This window comes from Oreochromis niloticus, linkage group LG6 (genome assembly GCF_001858045.2).
Source record: "Oreochromis niloticus isolate F11D_XX linkage group LG6, O_niloticus_UMD_NMBU, whole genome shotgun sequence".
Lineage (NCBI taxonomy): Eukaryota > Metazoa > Chordata > Actinopteri > Cichliformes > Cichlidae > Oreochromis > Oreochromis niloticus.
This window is the reverse complement of record NC_031971.2, coordinates 13,404,917-13,429,325: the sequence shown is the minus strand read 5'-3', so window position 1 is coordinate 13,429,325 and position 24,409 is coordinate 13,404,917. Positions and strand designations below refer to the sequence as shown.

The window sequence follows — 24,409 nt, the reverse complement described above, 5'->3', positions numbered from 1 at the left end:
CGCTCTTCGCTGATCTCTAAACATCACTGTGGGGGAAAATTACCACCAGTAGCTGTTGTACTTCCGGTCCCTATGCTTTACAGCTTTACTGCTTCTGCGCAGCCTTTTCACGCGCCTTTGAGGAGGTTCCGGTGTCGCGTTTCCGTCACGTCGTCCATTTTCACGGATCCGCACATGGTGCTGCACCGGCTGAGGATCGCCAGCCTTTTCGTTTTCGGGATTTTTGCTCCGCTGTAGACAAAAGTCCGTGTTGTAGTTCTGTTAAATGAAAGAAACGGTGGATATGGTGGACGACCCCGAGTATGAAGAGGAGGAGCCTTCCTTCAGCGACCCGGAGGACTACGTGGACGATGTGGATGACGACGGTAAGTAGTCACAGGAAAAACGCCGGCTTTCCGGCCTGCTGTTAGCAGTTAGCTAAGAGCTCAATGGTGGGGATGTTTTAGATGCTACAAAGCTAGTTAGCTAGCCTCTCTGGTCACCGGCACGTAGTAATAGTAAATAGTGAACAGTGACCATGAGCTGGATGCATAAGCGTAATTACCAGGAATACAACAGCGACACCACCCTTTTTCTCCAAAAAACTCCCAACATAACGTTATCACAGTGTACTTAACGCCCGTTAAAGCCTCACCCAGACCCCACACAGCCACTCACTGGGGCCTGTGCGATACGATCTGAAAAACCGAAACAGGATTTTAGCTAGTAAAGCCGTTAGGGCACATTATTTTCTCTGTGCTGTTTGCTTATATAAAGTAGTTTAAATGGGGCAGCTGGTTGTAGCTCAATGGTAATCCTAACCCAGGTCTGAGGGGCGTTTGCTCATTAGAGCTTTTCAATTGTGCAAGTTTTGCAGTTGTGGTAAAATGACTCATCAGATACACGTGTTTTGTACTTAGTAGTCACAATATAATTATTTATGTATAGTAGAAACCTTGGGGTAAATTTACAACAAAATTGGTACCATTTAATATTAATTTGCTGAAGTTAAACAAGGACACAAATGAAATAGCTTCTGTGAAGCTAAACACGCCAGCATAGCGGTTCTTTATCCTTATCAAAATGATGTGTATTAAGCAGTGAGTGTAAAGGAGATGTACTATTGAATTAACTTTATTATGATGTAATTATATTTTGTCTACTTATAAATCATGAAGCTTAAACCTGCACATCTCTAAAGAAAATTTAAACAAAAGAATTGTTTGTTTCAACGATGCAGTCTTCCCTTCCAGTAACTGAAGTGGTGGCTATAAAGTTTAGATTGGTTCATGTATATGAAAAGAAGGTCGACATTAAAATGAGATGAGAACCCCAACCCCACACAGTCCTATCAGCTTGTTCATCACCCTGACCCTCCTCCTTCACTTTTCAGAGCTTCTTGATGACATCCTGAGGGAGAAACCCCAGGAGGCAGACGGCATAGACTCGGTGGTGGTGGTGGACAACGTCCCTCAGGTCGGCCCGGAGCGTTTGGAAAAGCTCAAGAACGTCATACACAAGATCTTCTCCAAGTTTGGCAAGATCACGACTGAGTTTTACCCAGAGGCGGATGGTATGACCAAAGGGTATGACCGCAGTTGTTTTCTTCTATGTTCTTTTGTGCATCTATTTTGATTCAAGGTGGATTTCCGGATTTGAAGCAGAGTTTTTGTTTTGTTTTTTAGTAATTGTTTTTTCTCCTCGTTTACAGTTACATCTTCCTGGAGTATGCTTCTCCTACTCAAGCCCTCGAAGCAGTCAAGAACGCAGATGGATATAAACTCGACAAGCAGCACACGTTTAGGGTCAACCTCTTCACTGACTTTGACAAGTGAGTATGCAGTACCACTCAATGCATTGTCCAGGTATTGCTTGCCAGACTTGGAATACAAGTAAATAATCGTACCTTTGTTTTTCTCAGATACATGAACATCAGCGATGAATGGGAAGCTCCAGCAAAGCAGCCTTTCAAAGACTTTGTAAGTGTTACCTTAACTTTTCAGTCATAATATAATGAATCAGTTTATAACACTTAGAATTAGTTTGGCAAAAATAGCTTCATGTCAGCACTTTCATTATTAAGTTGACCTTCATAAATCGACAGGACAGTCTCTATCCTGAAACCGTGCAAGCGACAATAACTCTGTTTGTGTTTTCAGGGGAATATGCGCCATTGGATCGAGGACCCAGATTGCCGTGACCAGTACAGTGTGATTTATGAAGCTGGAGAGAGGACTGCCATTTTCTCCAACGACGCTAAAGAGCCAATCACAGTTGAAGAGAGAGCGGTGAGTTTTTAATTACTCACGCAGAGTTGGTGGGAAATGCAGGGCTCGTATCAAACATGACTGGTCAGTAGTCACTGGTTTGGAGAGTTCTGATGTTTTTCCTGCTTTGATGCAGCGCTGGACAGAGACGTACGTCCGATGGTCTCCTAAAGGTACCTACCTGGCTACGTTCCACCAGCGGGGAATTGCACTGTGGGGCGGCGAGAAGTTCAAACAGATTCAGAGGTTCAGCCATCAGGGTGTGTCCCTCATCGACTTCTCACCATGTGAAAGGTAATCAAAAGTCGACTTTAATCCAAAGAAGCACATTATAGTTATATTATAGAGTATCCCGTTCAAGTGTTTATTCATTAGTGATTTATTTATTTCCTGTAAATAAGGCAACGTCACCTAAATCCTATGGGTTGTTGCACCATGACATGGGGACAGCAAAGGATGATTAATGTGCAGATAAAGCACTCTAAAGAGGTGCCGAGTTGGCCTGTGAGCCACAGTCTGAGCTTAATGTGTGGTTGTGCTGGCTTCCAGGTATGTGGTGACCTTCAGTCCACTGATGGACACCAAGGAGGACCCACAGGCCATCATCATCTGGGACATTCTGACCGGACAGAAGAAGAGAGGGTTCCACTGCGAGAGTTCTGCACATTGGCCTATTTTTAAGTCCGTATTATGCTTTCTCTCTTTTAAATCTAATTTAAATCAAATTTGCTGCTTCTTGCAGAGTTTGGATGTGTCTTCTAATTTTACATGTTTGTTATCAGATGGAGCCATGATGGGAAGTTCTTTGCAAGGATGACACCAGACACACTGAGTATCTATGAAACTCCGGTAAGTAGGCCTGAAAACAGTCTAGATGCGTTTAAATGAAATGTTCAAATGATATTAAAGGTTTATATTTTGTTTTGTTTTTTTCTTCTTGTAGTCTATGGGCTTGCTGGACAAGAAGAGTCTCAAGATTACTGGGATAAAGTAAGAGTCCTTCATGCGCTCATGCTTTAAATTGTGACCGCATTTTGTGTAGAGATATTAATTTTTGTGCATCTTCAGGGACTTCTCGTGGTCTCCTGGTGACAACATCATAGCATTCTGGGTACCCGAGGACAAAGACATCCCAGCCAGGGTGACTCTGATGCAGATGCCCTCCCGTCAGGAGATCCGCGTTCGCAATCTCTTCAATGTCGTTGACTGCAAGCTGCACTGGCAGAGAAACGGGGATTATCTGTGTGTGAAAGTTGACAGGACTCCCAAAGGAACACAGGTACTCATAGAAGGAGGGCAAACGGCTTATATGTCACAGAATTTTAAAAAACAAGAAATAATAAGTTGACTATTTTTTTGCCTTCTTAGGGTGTCGTTACCAACTTTGAAATCTTCCGCATGAGAGAGAAGCAGGTTCCTGTCGATGTGGTGGAGATGAAGGGTAAGACATGTATTTGTACAAACACAGAAATGAGCTGCAAGTAATTCTAATTTCCACAGAAAGGAAGTTAATCTGTTTCCCTTCGTGTTGTTTTCCTTCTAGAAAGCATCATAGCGTTTGCATGGGAGCCCAATGGCAGTAAGTTTGCTGTCCTTCACGGCGAGTCGCCAAGAATCAACGCCTCCTTCTATCATGTCAAAAACAACGGCAAGATCGAGCTCATAAGTGAGTAGAAGGACAGCCATGCAATGTTATGGCAGAGCGTTGTTGTTTCTAATGTGTCCACTAAACTGAATGTGACACTTTTCCTTTCACAGAGATGTTTGACAAGCAGCAGGCCAACAGCATCTTCTGGAGCCCCCAGGGACAGTTTATGGTGCTGGCTGGGCTCAGGAGGTAGGTTTTATCTGAGTGTGTGTGTGTGTGTGAGATGAATATAAGAAGCCACTGATGACAAAGTAAACATTTTTTCTGACACCTCGTATGAGAGCTAAGCTCCTGATTCTAACGCGAATCTGAGGCTTGTGTTTGTTTAATATCTGTAGAGATGAGTGTATTTGTACGTGGATATAACCGCTTTGCCTCTCCTTTCAGTATGAACGGAGCTCTCGCCTTTGTAGACACGTCAGACTGCACCATGATGAACATAGCGGAGCATTACATGGCCTCTGACGTGGAGTGGGATCCAACGGGTCGCTACGTTGTCACCTCTGTCTCGTGGTGGAGCCACAAGGTGCGTAGCGCTCCACAGGCCTCGTCAGTCCTTTGCAGATGAGAGGAAATGCAATCTGATCTTTTTCTGTCATCCATTCACTTCATTTTTCTCCACCTTTACGTGCGTGCTAGGTGGACAATGCGTACTGGCTGTGGACGTTCCAGGGCCGACTCCTCCAGAAGAACAACAAGGATCGATTCTGTCAGCTGCTCTGGAGACCCAGACCTCCAACCCTGCTCAGCGCAGAACAGATAAAGGTACAGTTTCTTCTCTGTATTGTGTGTGTGTGCGTGTGTTCTTGAGTGTGTAAAGCCAGTGACGACAAACATAATTTTTCTGACACCTCGTATGAGAGCTGCACCGTGGCTCCTGATTCTAGCTCTAATCTGAGGCTCCCAGCTACACCACCCTATAGAATTGTCCACCACGTACTGTGATGATGGGTTTGTGATTGTGAAGCCATCTGTCACGTTAACATGCTGTCATATACACTCATCTGTTCTCTTGCAGATGATCAAAAAGGATCTGAAGAAATACTCAAAGATCTTTGAGCAGAAGGATCGTCTGAGCCAGTCCAAGGCTTCTAAGGTTTGACCTGTTTATATTTATATTTTAACTTATCTTTGGGAGAGTTTGTTTGAAATGCTTTTCCCAATTTTTCCATGTGCTGTCCCCCACCTCTTCCATCAGCATTGGATAGGCTCCTTTTTTTTGTCCTGTGAATTTGAGAGAGTTAATCATCTCCTGTGTCTCTTTAAAGAAATTTAAAGCTTTTTGCTAACCTTTATATTGACTCTAGTATAATTTACTGAGCCTGCTAACACTTTACATGCTTTAATGGTAATACAAGCTATGTGTTCACACTGAAATGTAAGCTTTGTGGGTTATGATGCTGAACTCTCCTCTGTGTGAGTAGGAGCTGGTGGACAAGCGCAGGGCAATGATGGAGGACTACCGACGGTACCGGGAGGAGGCGCTGAAGATTTATCAAGAACAAAAGAGCATTCGCCTCGAGCTCAGAGGAGGTGGGGCCTCTCACTGTTATCTCACTCACTGTTAACTTGCCTTTGAGGCTTTTTCTTAAGAGTGCTGACATTTTTGTGTCACGTAGGAGTGGACACAGATGAGCTGGACAGCAATGTGGACGACTGGGAGGAAGAGACCATTGAGTTTTTTATCAACGAAGAAATCATTCCCATTGGAGATCTGTAGTCCCCTACGCAGGTAACATACTGCACAGGTTGTTGTGGAGTCTGTCAGCTATTTGTCTTGCAGCCTTTGATTTCACTGTGGAGATGTGTTAATATTTTAAACATCCAGCTATAAAACTTTACATTAGTCCACATAATGTGGCTGCATATAAATTAGGGAATGCATGTTGTGTTCAGTTTTAATCCGAAGTGGCGAACAGAAAAATTAATGCCATTCCCGCATCCTCATGCAGTCAGCAGCATCATCATCACCCCTCCTTTTCCTCACAGTCTCACTCTGCATTTCTGTTGTCTTCCCCTTCAGTCCATCCGTTTTTGTGTGGAAGGAGGAGAGAGGAGCTACGTCATTGATTGGAGAAGGACGACGACCACGCTGTGAATCTTGGGGCTTCGTCTCGGGCCGCAACGTTCAACTCATCATCAAAGTGCGCCTTACGGATCAGCAGCTTCACCGAGAGACAAAGGAGAATACTTTGTATTGCCTATTTTCTCTTTGTCTCTCAGCATCATCTTCCCCATTTTTTTTCTTCTGTGGACTTTGATATTTAGCAAAACTGCCTCCTACTCTGTTCATTAGTTGGAGTCTCAGTGTCTAATCTCAAACTCCATCCTGTGTTGGACCTTCCTCAACCTCCCCCCTGGGGATTTTTTTTTTTGAACTAGCCTCACCATGCTAGTCTGTTGTTACAGGGCAGCACAGAGTGCCATACCATTCAGGGGTGGAGGTGTTGTGAATAAACAAGTAGCCTTGTTAATAAATGTGCTGATGTGGCGCTATAGTGGCCTGTATCCTCCTCCTTTCAGACTAGGCTTTCACACAGGGAGGGGGTGCGCAGTGGGAAAACCTTTAAATAAACAAACAGAATACCACCTGACTCTGTCTCACGGTTTGGTTATTATTGGAGTGAGTCCATTGAAATACGGATTGGTCACATGATCACATGTGATATCAGAAAATTAACCTGCATCAGTCTGGAGCATTGTTTACACAGTAAATATGATAAAGCTGCTGCTGACTTGATAAAATAATTCAAAGATGTAAATAGCGGTTGTCATTCACTGATGTCTGATAAAATACTACTGTGTACCTTGATCATACTGATTAGGGTATGTGGATTATTGATAATCCGGATTATTGGTAAAGATGCTAAGATTAAAATTGTAATTGTTGATTATATTTCTGTATCTGATTCTTTGTCGTTTCACCTTATGATTCCTGAGGGGAGGGGGCGGGGTATAGCCCAACTCAGTTCTTGTCATCAAATCACATCAGGATATGAAAGCTGTTCTTACTGTGGTTTAGATGAAGGCGCTTCCTGAGTAATTAAGGCAGAAAAGGGCACAATCACCCACTAGCTGTGAATATTCCACACAATTAGACATGCTAATTGACGTCCAAACCTGCTGCATTGGTCATTTAAACTGTGACATGCACCTCCAAGGAGTCTTGTCTAAAATAAATGATGTTTGGGTGTGCATGTGAAATCCACTGTAAGGAAAACGCACCAGTCCTGATCACAGACAGTGCTGGTTCTCAGCTGGAACAAGTTTCTTAAACTGGACCAAATGTGACAGCTACAGATGTAGAAAAGTGTCAAGACAAAAGCACCAATCATCATTGGAGGCAGTGCTTACATCTGTTCAGTATTAACAGCATCACAGTAACCTGTACCTTTTCTCCATAGACATGAGTTTGTTTACATCCAGTCAGGTGAGGGGTTTCCTATGTGTTTTGTCTTTAGCTCACTAAGAATATAAAACGACTGCAAATCTTTGTTGTTTGTAGGGGGAAAAAATCCATCTCATAAACAGATGACTTCAACCTCAAGCGTGGTAGCTAAATGCAGAGCTGTGTTTGAGCCTAAACACAGACATGTCATCTAGCTGCCACTGAATTTGCCTTTCAAAGCCATAAATTGCAGTGAAATTGTGCCTCTTTCTGCTCAAATGATTTTAATATTCCCACATTTTGCTGTACTTCAAATATTTGTAAGCTAAGGTCACTTGCTCTTTTGTATCTGCTGTTTGAGTTTTGTGGCCTTAAAGTATTTGCATTGACCAAAATCATGGGTTTTCCTTTCTCTCTGTTCCTGTAGATAGCTGGTCTGTCATTAAGGTGAAATTCTAGCTTTGGCTTTTTCCACAGATTTGAAAGCCATCCTTACCTTCACCCCAAGGCCATATGATTTGCTTGCAAAAAGTAAAACAAAGTAAGCCATAATTTCTACAATAAAACATCAAATAGTCCAAATGTGCTTGTTAGCAAGCCCATAAATACAGTAGTGTTGTTTTCTCATGTTCAACACTTGCGTCATTGTTATTGTGAAAAACCCTTTCAGACCTCAACGTACAGCTGATGTCCTAGCATCATTTAGGTTCATTAGTCTTGCATGGCTAATTCCCAATGGGAGTGGGAGGCCACTGTTCATCCACAATATAGACTCTATGCTGCACAGATCTCATTAACCTCCCAAATATCTGCACGTCCTTATAAACACTTTCACTGTAGTGCTTTCCACTGTGAATGAGTCGTATTATCAAAGACATTATCTACCAGTTAGCCACGTCGCCAAATGTTCCACAAACCACCTGAAGAAATGTAGATTAACCACAGTCATAAATCAGTTTTGTAACTGCAAATTAAACACTTAAAGTGTGCATATTTTAACTGGATAATTGTGGGTGAACTCTTTCAAATAACTAAATAACAAATACATGAATAAATAAAATTTACAGACAATGTGCTCTTTATTATGAAGGAGGTCCTGTTTAAACAACACTTGTAAAAAAAAGAGAGAGAGAGAAATTTCACTGAGAAAAATCAAGGTTTTTTTTGTCTGTGAAGGTTCTCAGTCATCCAGGTCATCGTAGTCAAAGGAGTTTGCAAAGAAAAGCGTCTGGACTTCTTTAAGTTGCTTGAAGACGTTTCACCTCTCATCCGAGAAGCTTCTTCAGTTCTAAGGTCAAATGGCCGAGAGTCCCAGATTTAAACCCAGTGGGAGTATCCCCCCAAGGAGGGACAAAGGACCCCCTGGTGATCCTCTAATCACATGCGCCAAGGTGTGAAAGCGGGTGTGGTACCTAATCAGCCAGGGTTTCGGGTGAGCTCATTGTGAAACCTGGCCCCACCTTGTCATGTGAATTCCTGAGGTCAGATGGCCCAGGATGTGAGTGGGCGTTAAGGCGTCTGGGGAGGGAACTCAAAACTGACACAGACTTAACAACATGGTGTATGCTGTACAATGCAGCGAGGAATGCCCAGACCTCTACATTGGAGAGACCAAACAGCCACTTCACAAGCGCATGGCACAACATAGAAGAGCCACCTCCACAGGACAAGACTCAGCAGTCCATCTGCATCTTAAGGATAAAGGTCACTCTTTCGAGGATGCCAATGTTCACATTTTGGACAGAGAGGACAGATGGTTTGAAAGAGGAGTGAAAGAGGCCATCTATGTCCACTGTGAGCGACCATCTTTGAACAGAGGCGGTGGTTTACGACACCAACTGTCTGCCATCTATAATCCAGTTTTGAGTTCCCTCCCCAGATGCCTTAACGCCCACTCACATCCTGGGCCATCTGACCTCAGGAATTCACATGACAAGGTGCGGCCAGGTTTCACAATGAGCTCACCCGAAACCCTGGCTGATTAGGTACCACAAACGCTTTCACACCTTGGCGCATGTGATTAGAGGATCACCAGGGGGTCCTTTGTCCCTCTTTGGGGGGATACTCCCACTGGGTTTAAATCTGGGACTCTCGGCCATTTGACCTTAGAACTGAAGAAGCTTCTCGGATGAGAGGTGAAACATCTTCAAGCAACTTAAAGAAGTCCAGACGCTTTTCTTTGCAAGGTTTTTTTTATTTTTTTTATTTTTGAAACTTTTTGACTGTACAGAAATTACCAGATTATTATAAAATAAGATCAAATTCAGACTCACTGAGAAAAAAACATCATAGTTTAACATATGAAAGTTGGCTTTTTATTCAAACAACAAAGTATTAGCTACTGCATGTTCAATAGAAGTCAGATTTTATGACATACTGAATAAAAACTTGATACTAAGTCCCAAATATGGTTTCCTGAAATTAAAAAATGTTAAATTATAAGATAGAATGTCGACTTCCTGTCTCATAGTTCTTCTTATTTTATGAATGGTGAAGACTGTGTTATATGACATTTTTATGTCTAATAGTTTGAAAAATGTCTGTCTCTCCTGTCTCTCAGCGGCTGCTCATCTGATCCACTGCAGACTTGGTGGGTCTGTGGCTTGGGACCTTATTATCAGCAGTGTCAAATCTGAGGTCCTTTCAATGAACGCTTGTTACATTTTAGCTCAACGTTGTTCTCTGTTAACCAGAGGACACTCACTGACATCTCATTAGTAAGTTTAGTTCACACAAGTAAGTGCCCAGCCTGGACCTCAAACCTAACCTCGTTCAAACTTTCAAACTAAAACCAAGTCTCCAAGAAGCAATTTTTACATACTTGTTACATTTAAATATATCAGATTAATAAATACATTTTTATCTTAGGCAAATAAAGTCTGAGTAAATACCAAATGCACTTTTTAAATCACAACTTTATGGAAAAAAAAAGTCATACAAAGCTTCCTGGCCCTGTGTGAAAAAGTAATTGCCACCTAAACCTAATAACTGGTTTTGCCATCTTTGGCAGCAAGAACTGCAATCAAGTGTTTGCAGTAGCTGACGATGAGTCTTTCACATCACTGTGGAGACATTTAGGCCCACAGAACTGTTTTAATTCAGCCACATAGGAGGGCTTTCCAGCATGAACAGCCAGTCATACTAGAACACCCCAATTGGATTAAAGTCCAGATTAGACCACTCCAAAACCTTCATTTTGGTTTTCCCAGCCATTCAGAGGGGGACTTGCTGTAGTGTTCTGGATCACTGTCCTGCTGTATAACCTAAGGGTGCTTCAGCTTCAAAGTATGAGACATTCTCCTTCATGATTTTCTGGTTGACAGCAGAATTCATGTTTCCATCAGTTACAACAAATTTTCCATGTCCTGAAGCAGCAAAGCAGCCCCAGACCACCACCACCAACTTGTCTGACTGTTGCAATGATGTTCTTTTTATGAAATGCTGTGTTAGTTTCAGCATTTGTCTCATCAGTCCACAGAACATTTTCCCAAAAGTCCCAAAAGCCTTTGTGTTCTTTTTTTTTTCAGCAGTGGTTTTTACCTTGATCTCTCCCATGGATGCCATTTTTTGCACAGTGTCTTTCTGTCTCTTACTGATAGATGTCATTGACTTTGTTTCTCAGTTATGTCTTTAGATTGTGACATGAAGTGTTGCTTTTTGAGCTCTCTGAGCTCTACTTTACCTTGTCAGACAGGTTCTATTTAAGGAGGATGTCTTGATTCAACAGGCCTGGCAATTATCAGGTGTGGTGTGGCTAGTGAAACTGAAATTGGGGGTATGAGTTTGCTGGAATGGCAATTACTTTTCACATACAGACCAGGCAGATTTATTTTTTTCCATAATAAAACTAAATAATACATCAAATATAAATACTTAATTCACAGCACTGTAGCTGAATAAGAAAACACCAAATCTTTATGGTTTTCAAGTGTAATTTATCTGCCAGTGAATTTATTATTGTCAACATGTGAAGTACTTAGAGGATAAGAGTAAACTGTAGCTACAAAAACACGGGTTATGCTCTCCCGGGCTCTGCACCAGCAGAGATTTATAATTATTTTAGTTTTTCCCTGGAAGTCCCAAGGCCTCAGTGTGGGAAAAGAAAAATGTGTGTGTTGGGGGGGCCTTTGGAACATGTGGAATAGTGCGTGGCTGGATTCTGAAAACCAAAATCTCTTTTCAAAATCTCGCGAGACTTTCCTAATTATAGCGCTCATTCCGTCGTCGCTGCTGCTCTGTCTCGCCCTACCTCCCGCCCGCCCGCTCGGTCACATCACCTCCGAGAGACAGACAGAGAGAGAGAGAGAGAGAAGCGGGCTGACTATGGAGCTCCTCTGCATGGTGAGATGAAGGATTCAGGTCATGAGCCGTCTTTTTTTATTTATTTTTCTCTCACAGACAGATTAATGTTCAGACCGGCTTAAATTGCTGCCGTGATGCTCCCTGAGTGAGAGAGAGGCGTAAAAGAAACAAAAGGAGGCTTTCCTGCACCTCAGAGCCTGGGTATGATGAGCGGAGTGTGAGCGAATGAAAGTGTGGAGAGAAAGAGGTGCAGTCCTTCTGTGGTCGGCTGCTGCAGGGAAGGAGAAGCTGGAAGAGTCCCGTTTGGGTGAGAGAGGAGGGACTGTCCGGTGCGGCCGCAGAAAGGGCGCATTGTAACCTCTGTAGGTTACTCTGTAAACTGAGATTGTTTCCGTCCGACGGCCGGGAGGAGGTCACGGTGAGTCTGCTGCTAAACGAGGAAAATATTTGATTTGATTTGATATACCTTTATTAGTCCCACAAGGGGAAATTTCATGAGATAATAAAGCCTGGTAAGCTGCTTTCAGTGAGAAATGGTTAAGATATTCTAAGGGAAGTAGGGCGAAGGGCCTGCAGCTTGTCACTGAACATTTGAAGTTTTCTCCGGGATCTTTTCTTTTGATCTCTGCGCGTGCCTTTGCGCGCGCGTGCGCTTGTGTGTAGCGCGTGGCAAGACCGAAGAGACTGTGTAGATGTTTGATTTTCCAGACAGGCTCGTGGAGTTTAAATTTAAACCCATGAGAGGAAAAACACTGCGGAAAAAAACAACGTTCGCTGGAGGATGCTTCTTGCCCTGTCTGAATTTTCTTTCTTCCGGTTTTAAAAGGCACCATCATTTTTTTCCACTATAGCAGATGTGTTTTATGGGACAAACAATCAGGGATGTGAACCCTTAAGCAGCCTCTGGTCTGAAGCTGCTTCATCCACATAACCATTTGTTCACATCTCCCTGTGACAGCTGGGCGCCCCAGGGTGGAGCCTGAGGTTCCCACGGCCTCTGGTTGACATGGCACAGATCAGGAACACAGCCTGGCCTATCATAAAGCCCAGCATCAAGTTAGTAAAATACTCTGGCAGCTGTTCTCTTTAAAATGGAAACAAATGCCATAGATTACAGTGTACCACTGTGCACCATCCACCCAGCCATTTTCTTCCCTTATCCAGTTTAGTGTCATTGGGTTAGGGTCGAGCCTCATCTGTTCACTACCACAGTGAATTTTAAATCAAACAGTCAGATAAAAGCACAATACATGCTTTGCAAATCAGTCAAACTCTATATTTAAATGAAAATAATCTCAGGAAAACCACCACAGGGGCACGTTTACCACTGCGCTGCTTCACATGCCTCTTTTTAACAGTGCTCTGTAAGCATTTGAGAGCTGAGGAGTACTTTTGAAACCACCCTAACCTGAATTCCAGCACGTCTCTCTGAAATCTGCGTTAGTGGGGTCTTCGCAGATGTTCAGGTTACCCAGACTCCACATCTGCTCTATTATGACTAAAATCATAATTGCTAAGGGACTTTTGTTACTGTGTTTCTTTGCTACTAATGGTTTTACTCTTTGGTGTGTGTAAATGGGATGGGATAGATGTAAAATGATTTTAATGGATTTTAAAAAAAAGCTGCAGTATTTCAGTTTTTTAAATCTGGTGGTTTCATTGCTTGGGTTTTTTTAAAAATTTTTTTACAAACTTGAACATTTTTAACCACAGTCTAAATGTGCCTAGTAAGGCTGTAAATGAGAAGCCGAGGTTTAGTAATGTTTCCTGTTTTTTTTGTCTTTCTTTTTTTTTAAGTTGAATCTTTCAAACAGGAAGTCTGTCCTTCCGTGAAAGGCGGCCACAATGGAGCTGAGATAAACTCTTCCTCTTTTATTCACCAATTACGGCTCTTCCTGCACTATAAACATGGGAACATGGCGTGGTCTCCGAGTGGCTTTCATCATGGGATCTTTGTTTATGATCCTGCTTATCATTGTCTACTGGGATGATGTCGGGGGCTTTAGTCTCTACCCGCTGAAAGACCCCAAACACGAGGTGCTTCAGTCCGGATGCTGTGCCCCGACGACTATGAGCCCGCCTCAGACTACGCCCGCCAGCAGAGCCCACACGACTTCTTCCTCCATTGTTTCCGCCACCACTTCTAGTACTTCATTTATCCCAAAGGAAGCGGCTCAGGAACATACGGAGGAAGGGGAGGGGAAGCAAAAACATGCACAGAGGAAGGAGGAAACAAGGGAGGATGCAGAGATGGAGATCGCTGCTTCTGATAGGGAACAGGAGGCGCGAAAGAAGAGGATCGACGATGTGTGTTCAGGGAAGGAAGACGTGGAAGTCCCCGAAAGGACTCGGCCTTTTTCACAGATTCCCAACAGGGAACTGGATCACCTGATAGTGGACGATACACACCAGATTATCTACTGCTACGTTCCCAAGGTACTGCTGCCTCAGTGAGTGATCATGTGGGGTGTGGTGTGCATATGGGTGGCGAGTCAGTTCACTGTGTGGGGAAAGTAACAAGAGGAGAAGCAGATGTTTAAATCACATTGCTTCATTGTTGTTCTTCTCCTTTAAAGTCCCTGTTGTCTTCTAAATGGTTTCCCTTTTCTTCCCTCTTCTCTGCCTTGCTGCTGATCTCTGTTTAGGTGGCGTGCACCAACTGGAAGAGAGTGATGGTGGTTCTGTCTCAGTCTCTGATCTCAAGCTCCTCAGGGAAACCCTACACTGACCCAGAGGCTGTACCTGCTGACCTTGTACACAACTCCACGTTGCATCTAACATTTGCCAAGTATGACACACAAATATTGAACCTATAACACGGTCAAATATTAGATCAGTTTTGGTGATGTGCCTTTTTTCACCATGCACGGTGGATATTGTGATTTGGGTTTATTCTAATCCAAACTATAAACTGGTTTGTTGCTTTAGCTTCATCCTAGCTTGCCATTTATACCACCACCAGCTCATTTCTCTAAAAAGTATTATACATATCAGTTTCAGCTTTATAATAACTATCCAAGTACTGTTGATGTGCTAAATGTTCATTTAGTAGTGATCAGACTTGTGAAAAAGAAAGTACTCCTTCTTTCAAATCTAAGATTTTACTTATCGGGACATAAAAAAATATCTAGTCACTATCAGGCTCTAAAATTAATTAAACGGGATCTCAGCTGAACAACAACAGACAACTTATAACCCAGTATCATTATTTATTTGACAAAAACTTGGTCAAAATTCAGATGCAGCATGGGAAAACCTAGCTGCACCCCATGATTCAGTAGGGTGTAAAACCAGTTTCACCGGCAATAACTTGAAGTAATTATTTTCTATTTGACTTTATCAGTCTCGCATATCGATATGGAGGAATTTTGACTTCTTTACAGAGTTGCTAAAGTTCATTGAGGTATGTGGGAATTCATTTATGCACAGCCAGGGTACAAAAGCCGATGCTCTGGATTGGTTCCCCTCCCCCTTTCCAACAAGCCAAAAAGTGAGTGAAAATGACATTAACTAAATAAAAGAGAAATTAACTGGATTCATCGCGTCAGGAGACTCCAAACTGTCCTAGAAATACTTCTTTCCAGCCACTCGCCTGATCATTGACATCAGAATTTCTTCTTTCAAGTTGAAGTAATGCAGCTGGATACTGGGCTGCTGTCTGCCGCATTTTGCAGAAACTTGCTGTGATGAAAAGTTACATGCAGAAGAAATCACACCCACAGTTTCCTGGCTTTGCAGTGATGGGCTGATAGAGAGGAGCGGACAACCACGCATGGAAAACATTCAGTCCTAATCTGAGCATCATTCACTGTATCATTCACAAGTTAGAACCTGTGGATTGTGATGCTGTAAAAGATGTTACAGAGCCAAGTCATTTATTTATCAATAGCATCTCAAAAGTATGCTGCAGGTCGGAGTACATGAGCAGAGGTCCCCATCCTGAGATAAGCAGACGTGAGTAAAAGACGTGCTGAAGGAAAAAAATTGTAATTGTAAATTGCTAGCATTTTGTGTTGCTGTAATTTGGGCTTATTTCTTATTAATGTTGAAGTTAAATGGCACAGCTAGCCAAGCTTAAGTCTTTTGACTGGATCACCTGTGTCTGAAGAGCGAAACACTAGACTGTTAATCATAGTGTTTCTCATTTAAAAATATCTTACAATATTATTGTAAAAGCTGTGGATATATGTTTAAGTTCTGAACTTTTCGTTGTTTAATTACATAATTCATGAATGAGAGCAGTAATAAATACCCTAACAGGTTTTAGAGGACCTGGAACTATTAAATTATTTTCTTGGTTCTATCTTGGCTCAGCCCCAGCTGTTGTTTTCACAAATCCCACTTTATGCACAGCTCTCTTAAAGTTCTGTCACAGCATTTCAGTCAGGTTGAAGTCTGGGCTTTGACTGGGCTTTTGCAATGCTTGGATTATTTTCTTTTTCAACTGTTCTGTTATAGATTCACTGCGGTGCGTGGGATCATTGACCTGTTGCATGATCCAATTTCAGATCCAATGTCAGGCAGCTGGCCTCACATTTGACGCTATAATTCTTTGGTATACAGAGTTTTCATATTCAGCCCAGTGACTGCAGAGTGTCCAGATTGTGGTTTGTTCAGATGCAAACCTAAACTGTGCTGCCAGGTTCTTTTTAGTGAGAAGACGCCTTTTCCTGGTAACCCTTCCAAACTTACGAGACATACTTGTTCAGTCTTTTGCTAATTGCGCTGTCATATTTACATATTTATACATTTAAAATTATATTTTCTTTCTAATTCTTGCTTCCTGAATTATATTTCAGAATCCACACTGCACAAACAGAGCTACGCCATTAGCATTCCTGAGCTGATCTGAGCCTGTTTCTTGTGATTTATTACCATAATAGCAGAATGACCTTGGTGTCCTCAACAGTACCACTTTTTTCCTACTCTGAAATTGAGTTACTCATTCTAATAATTTTTGCACTCTAATGGTCTCGGCCTTAATCCTACCTCCGGGGAAGAGTCAATGATTTGAGAATAATTGAGATATTGGCATTTACTTTTTAATTAGTGAGCACCAGAAAGAGGAACGCCAAATGCTAAACAGGTGATGCTTACTATAAATACATCACTGTAGCTCTTCAGAACACACTGCCTGCTTAGTTTCTTGGGAAAAATGTCGATAAGTCATGAATAAAATTGTCTTCTTAAGCCACACAAGGAAATCAAGACCACCATAGTTTTAAATAACCAAGTCCTCATGCAAAATGTTCTGGAACAGGAAGGCTGCACAGCCAAGCAAAACACATACTCCAAGATGAACGTCTGCCAAACAGCTTTCTGAAATGTGAACTGGACTGAATTGAAAGTATGTTAAGCATTAATAAAAAGGAAGATTCCCCAAAACCTGGAAGCAATTATATTCTCACTTTAAGTTATTTAAAAATGTGTCTCACAAACAAAATGTGTGAGTTGAACGAGTCGTTTATAAATTGACGCTTGGAAAGCCGAGCGGAAAGGACAGGCGGAGCTTGGTGCTGCAGCACAGGCAGACCGCTCTGTAGCCCATTGAAGTCGAACATGTGTTTTCCTGTCTGCGTCGTCACACAAGACATATCCCTTTCCCCTTTGGATGTGATCTGGCTTTGTTCTTCATTCATCTTGTGACTCAGCCACAAATTATCACTCACAGATGAGAATTCAGACATGCAGAGTTTGTGTATCCAACTCATATCTAACTATCACAACTTGAAAAGGAGGTAACCCCAGAACAAGATCTTTAACAGTGCTTTTTATGTGCGTTTCCAGATTTTGGCGCCGTTATGGTTCCCTGTCCCGCCACTTGATGGCACTGAAGCTCCAGCACTACACCAAGTTTCTGTTTGTACGCGATCCTTTTGTGCGTCTCATCTCTGCCTTCAGGAACAAGTTTGGAAGGTGTGTGTTTGCTGTTCAAGGAATGTGCTTCACTTTGCATTAAACAGTAGCCCATGTCATTGACGAATCACTGAAGTGTGCGTATTTGTGTGTGTTTTAAGGCCCAACCAGGACTTCTACAGGCAGTTTGGTTCAGTTATGCTGCGTCGTTATGGCAATGTGTCTGGGGATTTGCCAGAGACCGCGACCGAGGCATTTGAGGCAGGAATCAAACCGACATTTCAGCAGTTTATCACATACCTGCTAGATCCAGAGACTGAGAAAGAGAGCATCTTCAACGAACACTGGCGGCAGGTGATTGCCTCACACACACAGATGCATGCATTTTAACACGTGCAGGTTAAGGACAGCTTTTGATTCAAGTGGGAGCTTCAGAAAGAGCTTACCTCTTTCTCCTTGCATGGTTTACTAAAATCATGGGGGTTATTACTGTCTCTGTTAATTCTGTGCTACACATTGCACTTGTAAATTTATGTGTTCAGCATCCTTTGACTCTAATATTTATTTAGAGATATGCATAAAAGCAGTGCCTTTTGGATATTTGTATATCTACCATTGGCCCTGATAATTTAACAGATCTGCACCAGATTTTAATGGTCACACAGACAGCAGCTTTGTAGTTTGTATTTAACAAATTTATTAGACCATCACCCACTGTAAGGCTTATTCCACAGCTTCCATAAATTAACAGTACTGGTAATTACTTAAAAACCCCTCTTATAATAGGTAATCCACCCAATTATATTTTAATACTAAACTATAATTATTGTGTCATCCAATTTTTCAAACTTTCTTTTTAAAAAAACAGAGGAGAAAAAACTGTAAAACACATTATTATTTTTTGATTAAGATGTCAAATAATTTATTTGAATTCCTGAACAGGAAAATCTGTTTAGTGGTCGAATTTTGATTAATTTCTGACTTTTCAGAGAAGTCCAGGTTGGCAGTTAAAATTTGAGTATAAAAAATGAATTCAGCTTGTTATTTGACCACAAATAATATAATTTTTTAGTTTTAAACAAGTTTTTGGCAGTTTTCTAAAATATTTGTTTCTTTCTGCTGGCAGACAAAATCTCTAACATACTGGGTATTGTTTCACTACCTGGTTATTAACAGGTGTAGCATTATTCACATTTTATCAAATTTAACATTTTCAAGTTTCTGAGTTTTGATGATTTTAAACATTTCAAGTATGAATGTTTCGTGTTTAAGGGTTTACGTGGACTTGCTTCACATCCTTTGAATGAATTTAGTCGTCAAAAGACGGACCATAGAGTTTGTACTAATGCAGTGTGATTGGTACAAACGTATTTGGACAAACTGTGCTGTCAGTAAGGTGAAACTACACACTGGAACAGCTTAACAATGGCAATAAAGGAGCACTCCACATACCCCACTTCTCTTAAGGTGGACCACGCCTGTTACCGGTTTTAACTAATTTCTCTCTGATGTGTTATTTGTCTTTGTTTCTTTGTTTTGTAATGTTTTATGTGACCTGCTCAGGGACAAGCACTAGGATTGGCATATTGCCATCTTATATTTCTGGTATTCTGATATCCATTAAAAATTCATTCTCTCTATAGAAGGGAAGAAAGAAAGAACGAGTCTGCTTTTAAGAAGCTTTTTCAAGCTATTTTAACCTGTTTCCCTATAATAGGTGATTTCTAGGCTTTACCTTGAGCTTTTTAGCATAATACCTGCATCGCAGTTATATGGCAGCCATATAAGATATTCAGAAAGAGAGATGAGATGAACCCAGGTGATATATTCAGAATGAGGGGACAATACTTAAAAATAAAGGACAGTAGTTAGCTGGAGAGCTATGTTTTGAAATAGAGATCAAATAAAATATTACATAACTGGTATTATCAAAGCACCTCACAGTGAAGTGCTGCATGTCTGATGGAATACATAAATATACACTAAAGCAGAGGTTCCCAAAGTGTGGGGCGCCCATTGCAGGGGGGGCGCGGTATGAAAAGAAAAAAAAAAAAAAAGAGCGCTTGGACACTGTGGACAGGTTTTTAACGGGGCTCCCACATAAACGCAAAGCAGGAGATGAAGCATCGCCAAATATGTTTCCAAACCAACTTCATTCCAAGCCAAAGACTAGAAAATATGGTGAAGCATATCTTCCCTTTGGCTTCACCTGCACAAGTGCCGAGGTAGGTCTCCCCTGCAAAATTAGTTTCCCTGCGTCGGGAGCAGCGCTGGGCTCTCCAAATCAGGGACAAACAGTATCCCACATTCTTGATTTTTAGTTCACAAACACTTCTTGTAATAACTAACTACTCCTGACATTTTGGACGTGTTAGCTCTTTATGCAGTAAAGTTACAGCGGGATACAAATAATATCAGGCTGATCCTGCCGTAATTTGTTCCCCCGGTTCAAATCACGGACAAACAGCATCCCACAGCTGTTTATGTGTTTAAACCCATTTTGCACAGAGAGGCATTTTTTGAAAAATGTATTGACAGCAATGTTGAAAATTATTACACAGGAAAAAAAACAACTACACGTAAAATAATTACACCATGACGCCTCTGCCTTTCTAAATGCAGGGACAGTAACTGCGTGTGTGTATGTAAGCGTGTAAAACCTGAAGATAGTCAGATTAACAGTAACAGTATTTTGTCTCTATCTGCCATTCTGCAATTCATCTCATGTAAACAATAACGTGCCGCACAGCGTGACGTGAAAAGAGGCACATACCTTTGACGTTGCGTGACGAACTCTGTATTCCTCGTCCACACGTAAACGCAAAAAAGGAGTTTTAAATAACCTCCGTTTTCGGTGAATTGCAACGCCGTTTACGTGTGGACGAAAAGCCCAAACGCATAGAAACAGCTGAGTTTTCAAAAATACCCGTGTAGGTGTGGACGTAGCGTAAAAGAGTAGTATATTTTATTACTGCCTGTGTGGTTGGAGGATGTGTTTGGGGGGGGGGGGGTTAGGTGGTGGGGGGGCGCGAACATTTTTCTTGTAAAAAAGGGGGGCCTGGCAATAAAAGTTTGGGAACCACTGCACTAAAGGAACGTTGTGAAAACACATCAGATCTCAATGGGGAGAAATTCATGCTGGATATCTCTACTATTATGGACTAGGTAATATGTTAGGAACCAAAGGATGTCACATTGTTGATGGAAATGAAAATTCAGCAACTCATAATGTTGTTCGAGTTGTTGTTTAGCCCCCCGTGTGCTTGTATGTATGCCTGTCAAAGTTGGGGCATTCTCCTAATGAGATGATGTCTAGATCTGGACCAGGGCATTGCTGAGCTCCTGGACAGTCTGAGGTGCAACTGGCAGCACTGGATGGAGTGAAACATAATGTCACGGGTTGCTTAGAGGATCCACTCGCAGGACTCCTGGGTAGCGTTCAAACAGAGATCGTTTATTACAGATCTTCACCAAGTGTATGTACAGACAGTGCGGGGTTAGTGCTATATACAAGACGTGAGGGGCAGGGGTCCAGGGCTCCAGGGAAAACGGGGAAATCACACACGCGCTCAAAACAGCCTCTCTCCTCTCCGCTAGCGACCTGTCACTCCTTCCACACTCCACACGGGGAAACACGGGAACGGGTCTGGGGAATAGAAGCCTTCACAACAATCCAGTGTTGAACAGCTGATCTCCTCCTCCTGATATACCAGCTGGTCTGATGAGGCCCAGGTGTGCACAATCCGGGAAGGCGTGGACCGAGGGCGTGAACCCGCCATGAGTTCCGCCCCGGCAAAACAGGGGAGAGAGAGAGGAAATAGAGGAGAGAAGGGGGGGCTAGGAGTGGAGAGATGCTGATCAGCGCCTTGCCAATCCCGCAGGTCGTGACACATAATGTCCCAGAGGTGTTTAGTTGGATCTAAGTCAGGTGAGCGTGGGGGTCAGTCAATGGTATCAGTTGCTTCATCATCTAGGAACTGCCAGCATACTCCCAACACATGAGGCTGGGGATTATCGTGCACCAGGAGGACTCCAGGACCCACTGCACCAGTGAAGGCTCTGACAGTTGGTCCAAGGATTTCATCCTGATACCTAATGACAGTCACTGTGCTGTTAGCCTAGCATACAGAATTCTGTGCATCTCTCCATGGCTATGCCTCTCCAAACTATCACTGACCCACCATTTACCACAGTCATGCTAAACTATGTTAAAGGCTGCATAACGTTCTCCACAACTTCTCTGGACTCTTTCACGTCTGTCACATGTGCTCAAGGTGAACCTGCTCTCATTTGTGAAAAGCACAGGGTGCCAGTGGTGGACCTGACAATTCTGGTATTCTATGGCAAACCGCAGTCAGGCTCCACAGTGCCAGGTAGTGAGTACAGGGCTGACTAGAAGATGTTGGGCTGTCAGGCCCAACATCATCAGAGACATTCCCACCAGTGGCCTGGCTCTGGCAGTGCTCATCCTGTTCCTCCTTGCACAAAGCAGAAGATACCACTCCCACTTATGGGTTAAGGACCTTCTACGGCCCTGTCCAACTGTCAGAGAGTAACTCCAGAAGGCAGGCAATCTCCTCCATGCCTTGATGCTATACTCTGATTAAATAGCGTTCCTTTATTTTTTTGTGTATTTTGGATGCATTAACGAGGAAGCCTGTGTATTCAAATCCATTTTAGTAATAAACACAAGAGTAGAGTTGTGTGTCCCCTTTTTTCACGAATGCCAGTATATGTGCACCTAGTACAAACAGTCAATTATTAGAGGCAGATAGACAAAGTCACAAACACACACAAACCAATGCAGTTTTTAAATGATACTCCTGCTTTTGCTGTGTTTCAGGTCTACCGTCTGTGCCACCCATGCCAGGTGAAGTACGACTTTATCGGAAAGCTAGAAACCCTGGAAACAGATGCAGAGCACCTGTTGAAGCTTCTGAAGGTGGATCATCTGATACGGTTCCCCTCAGGGGCTCAAAACAAGACTGCAGCCAGCTGGGAAAGAGACTGGTTTGCACAGATTCCCATTTCGACACAGAAACAGTTGTACAAGCTGTATGAGCTGGACTTTGAGCTGTTTGGATACCCCAAACCTGACAGCGTGCTTCACCAGTAGACCATACCAAGCCAAAGGCCTGGGCGCTGCACTGTGTGTAGAGCCTACACCTTCCCTGCCTGCGCACAACGAGCACATGCCTTTAAAAACCAGTCTGTGATGCTGTGTGTTTAATTTGTTTTGTGCATACCTCAAATGACAAAAGTGCCTGTCTGTATTATTTTATTTTTGACATTATATCATATCCAAAGTGCACCAGCTTACAAGTTACTTTATCCCAGTCTGTGTTTCCTCATGCAATGGCACTTTAAAGAGTATTTTGTGAATACTGTATTTTGGTAAGTCATGAATGAAGGTCTTGGACTGCATGTTAGCTCACATTTCTGAGGGGGAAGTATGCAGAAAATAAAGAGTTTTTAAATTACTGTGTGATCCTCTGTAGGTAATTTGTGTTTAAACTTTCTCAATTCAAAATTTGACTTTAATCTCTAATTACTTATCACTGGAAGTGCTACTAAGCTCGAGAAAACATCTGTCTGCTTTGGTTCTGGAGGCATTTTGTCAAGTCTTCAGATCTCAGGTTGAGGAATAAGTGCTTTGCAAACTAGGAGGAACTACCACTCATTTTTAAAAGATCCATTAAAGCCATTTTTTTTTATCTGTATGTGAGTGCTTCATGAAAGTGGAGTAATTATTCCCTCGTCTATTTACCTTTAAGTATACTATAGAGGCAGAATTTTGAATAAAATACAACACATTAGTCCATCCATACTGCACAAAAGTCTCGACACAAGCCACTTCACACTGATCTGTGAATCATTTGAGCATAAAGAATTCACCTAACTCAAGCGATGAGCCTGTCTTGTGTCTACACAAAATAGACAACTTTGTAAAGAACCTGTTTTAAATTGTAACTCTAGGCACATTGTTACTACCAAAAACACATACAATGTGTAGCAAAAATAAAATTTTTCCCATTTTCTTAGTTGATTGTACAAAAATTCCAAAGTTCTATTTTTGACAGGCATAAAATAGAACTTTTGTACCAACAAGGTGATACCATTTCCCCCCTTCAAAAGAAGAAAAACTATAAAGAGGAGATAAACCATATCTGAAAGTCCTGTTGTCCCTTGTGTTGTCCATTCACCTGGGGTCAAGACCCATGTGTATGGACAACAACAGTATGGGAATCCCAAGGACATTACAAGGGTTAATTCCAACTGGAAAGGATCTGATCAGCGTGACAGTGACCACAAACACACCTGACACAGCAGTAAAGCATACCTGAATAAAAAAACACAGTGGAACACTATCAGTCATTGATTGACCTCCCTGGAGCCCAGACCACAACATTACTGAAGCAGTGTGGGATCATCTTACCAGAGGACAGAAGGTAGCCAACACCCAAAGAAGAGTTTTGAATATCCTTCAAGAAGCCCAGAGAACTATTCCTGAAGACTACTTAAAGAAATTAAAAGAAAGCTGCCTAAGAGAGTTCAAGCTGTGTTGAAGAATACCAAATACTGACCTACAGGCTACACAGAATTATATAAACTGCCTTATATACTGTATTTCCATCTATTTTTGGATATTTCAGAAAATCACTGCATCTCTTTCCCATTTTCCAGTAATGAGACTAAAGATGATTTCATGGTAATGTATGATTCAAAGCCAAGCTGAAATTAGATACTTAAAAAAACAAACAAACAATGTCTTTTTATTAAGAGTTTTTCGTTTATACATATAAACAAAAAGAGAGGAAAAGGATTACAGGATTACAGATGATCTGTACATACTAGGTAATTAACACTTAAGGTTGTGAGATAAAAAAGAAAAAAGAAAAGAAAAAGAAAAAAGTGAAATAAAGAAAAGAGAGAAATATAAACATAAGTATAATATTTCCCCAGATAACG

General features: G+C 42.0%; 2 protein-coding genes and 2 non-coding genes across 6 annotated transcripts; all 4 read left to right on the top strand.

Moving 5' to 3' along the window:
* Positions 1–226: 226 nt before the first annotated feature.
* eif3ba (eukaryotic translation initiation factor 3, subunit Ba) lies at positions 227–6,488 on the top strand. Its single transcript, XM_003455974.5, has 19 exons — positions 227–365; positions 1,373–1,565; positions 1,691–1,810; positions 1,901–1,958; positions 2,139–2,267; positions 2,383–2,540; positions 2,796–2,927; positions 3,029–3,095; positions 3,190–3,236; positions 3,315–3,525; positions 3,615–3,687; positions 3,790–3,912; positions 4,005–4,083; positions 4,282–4,420; positions 4,534–4,659; positions 4,913–4,990; positions 5,319–5,427; positions 5,514–5,626; positions 5,918–6,488. The coding sequence occupies exons 1-18, from the start codon at positions 266–268 to the stop codon at positions 5,612–5,614; spliced, it is 2,043 nt and encodes a 680-aa protein (XP_003456022.2). The 5' UTR covers positions 227–265; the 3' UTR covers positions 5,615–5,626; positions 5,918–6,488.
* LOC112847240 (small nucleolar RNA SNORD60) lies at positions 4,130–4,211 on the top strand. Its single transcript, XR_003220674.1, has one exon. It is a non-coding gene; the product is annotated as a small nucleolar RNA SNORD60 (small nucleolar RNA).
* On the top strand, positions 4,713–4,797 carry LOC112847239 (small nucleolar RNA SNORD60). Its single transcript, XR_003220673.1, has one exon. It is a non-coding gene; the product is annotated as a small nucleolar RNA SNORD60 (small nucleolar RNA).
* A 5,014-nt stretch (positions 6,489–11,502) lies between the features above and the next one.
* On the top strand, positions 11,503–22,921 carry LOC100701585 (carbohydrate sulfotransferase 12). Of its 3 annotated transcripts, none has more exons than XM_019360118.2 (6): positions 11,503–11,623; positions 13,382–14,020; positions 14,230–14,372; positions 17,372–17,500; positions 17,602–17,794; positions 22,284–22,921. In XM_019360118.2, the coding sequence occupies exons 2-6, from the start codon at positions 13,493–13,495 to the stop codon at positions 22,554–22,556; spliced, it is 1,266 nt and encodes a 421-aa protein (XP_019215663.1). In that variant the 5' UTR covers positions 11,503–11,623; positions 13,382–13,492; the 3' UTR covers positions 22,557–22,921. The 3 variants fall into 3 exon arrangements, with proteins under 3 accessions (XP_019215663.1, XP_019215664.1, XP_013119997.1); XM_019360119.2 differs by having other exon boundaries at positions 11,518–12,002; positions 13,399–14,020; XM_013264543.3 differs by having other exon boundaries at positions 11,518–12,002.
* Positions 22,922–24,409: the final 1,488 nt, after the last annotated feature.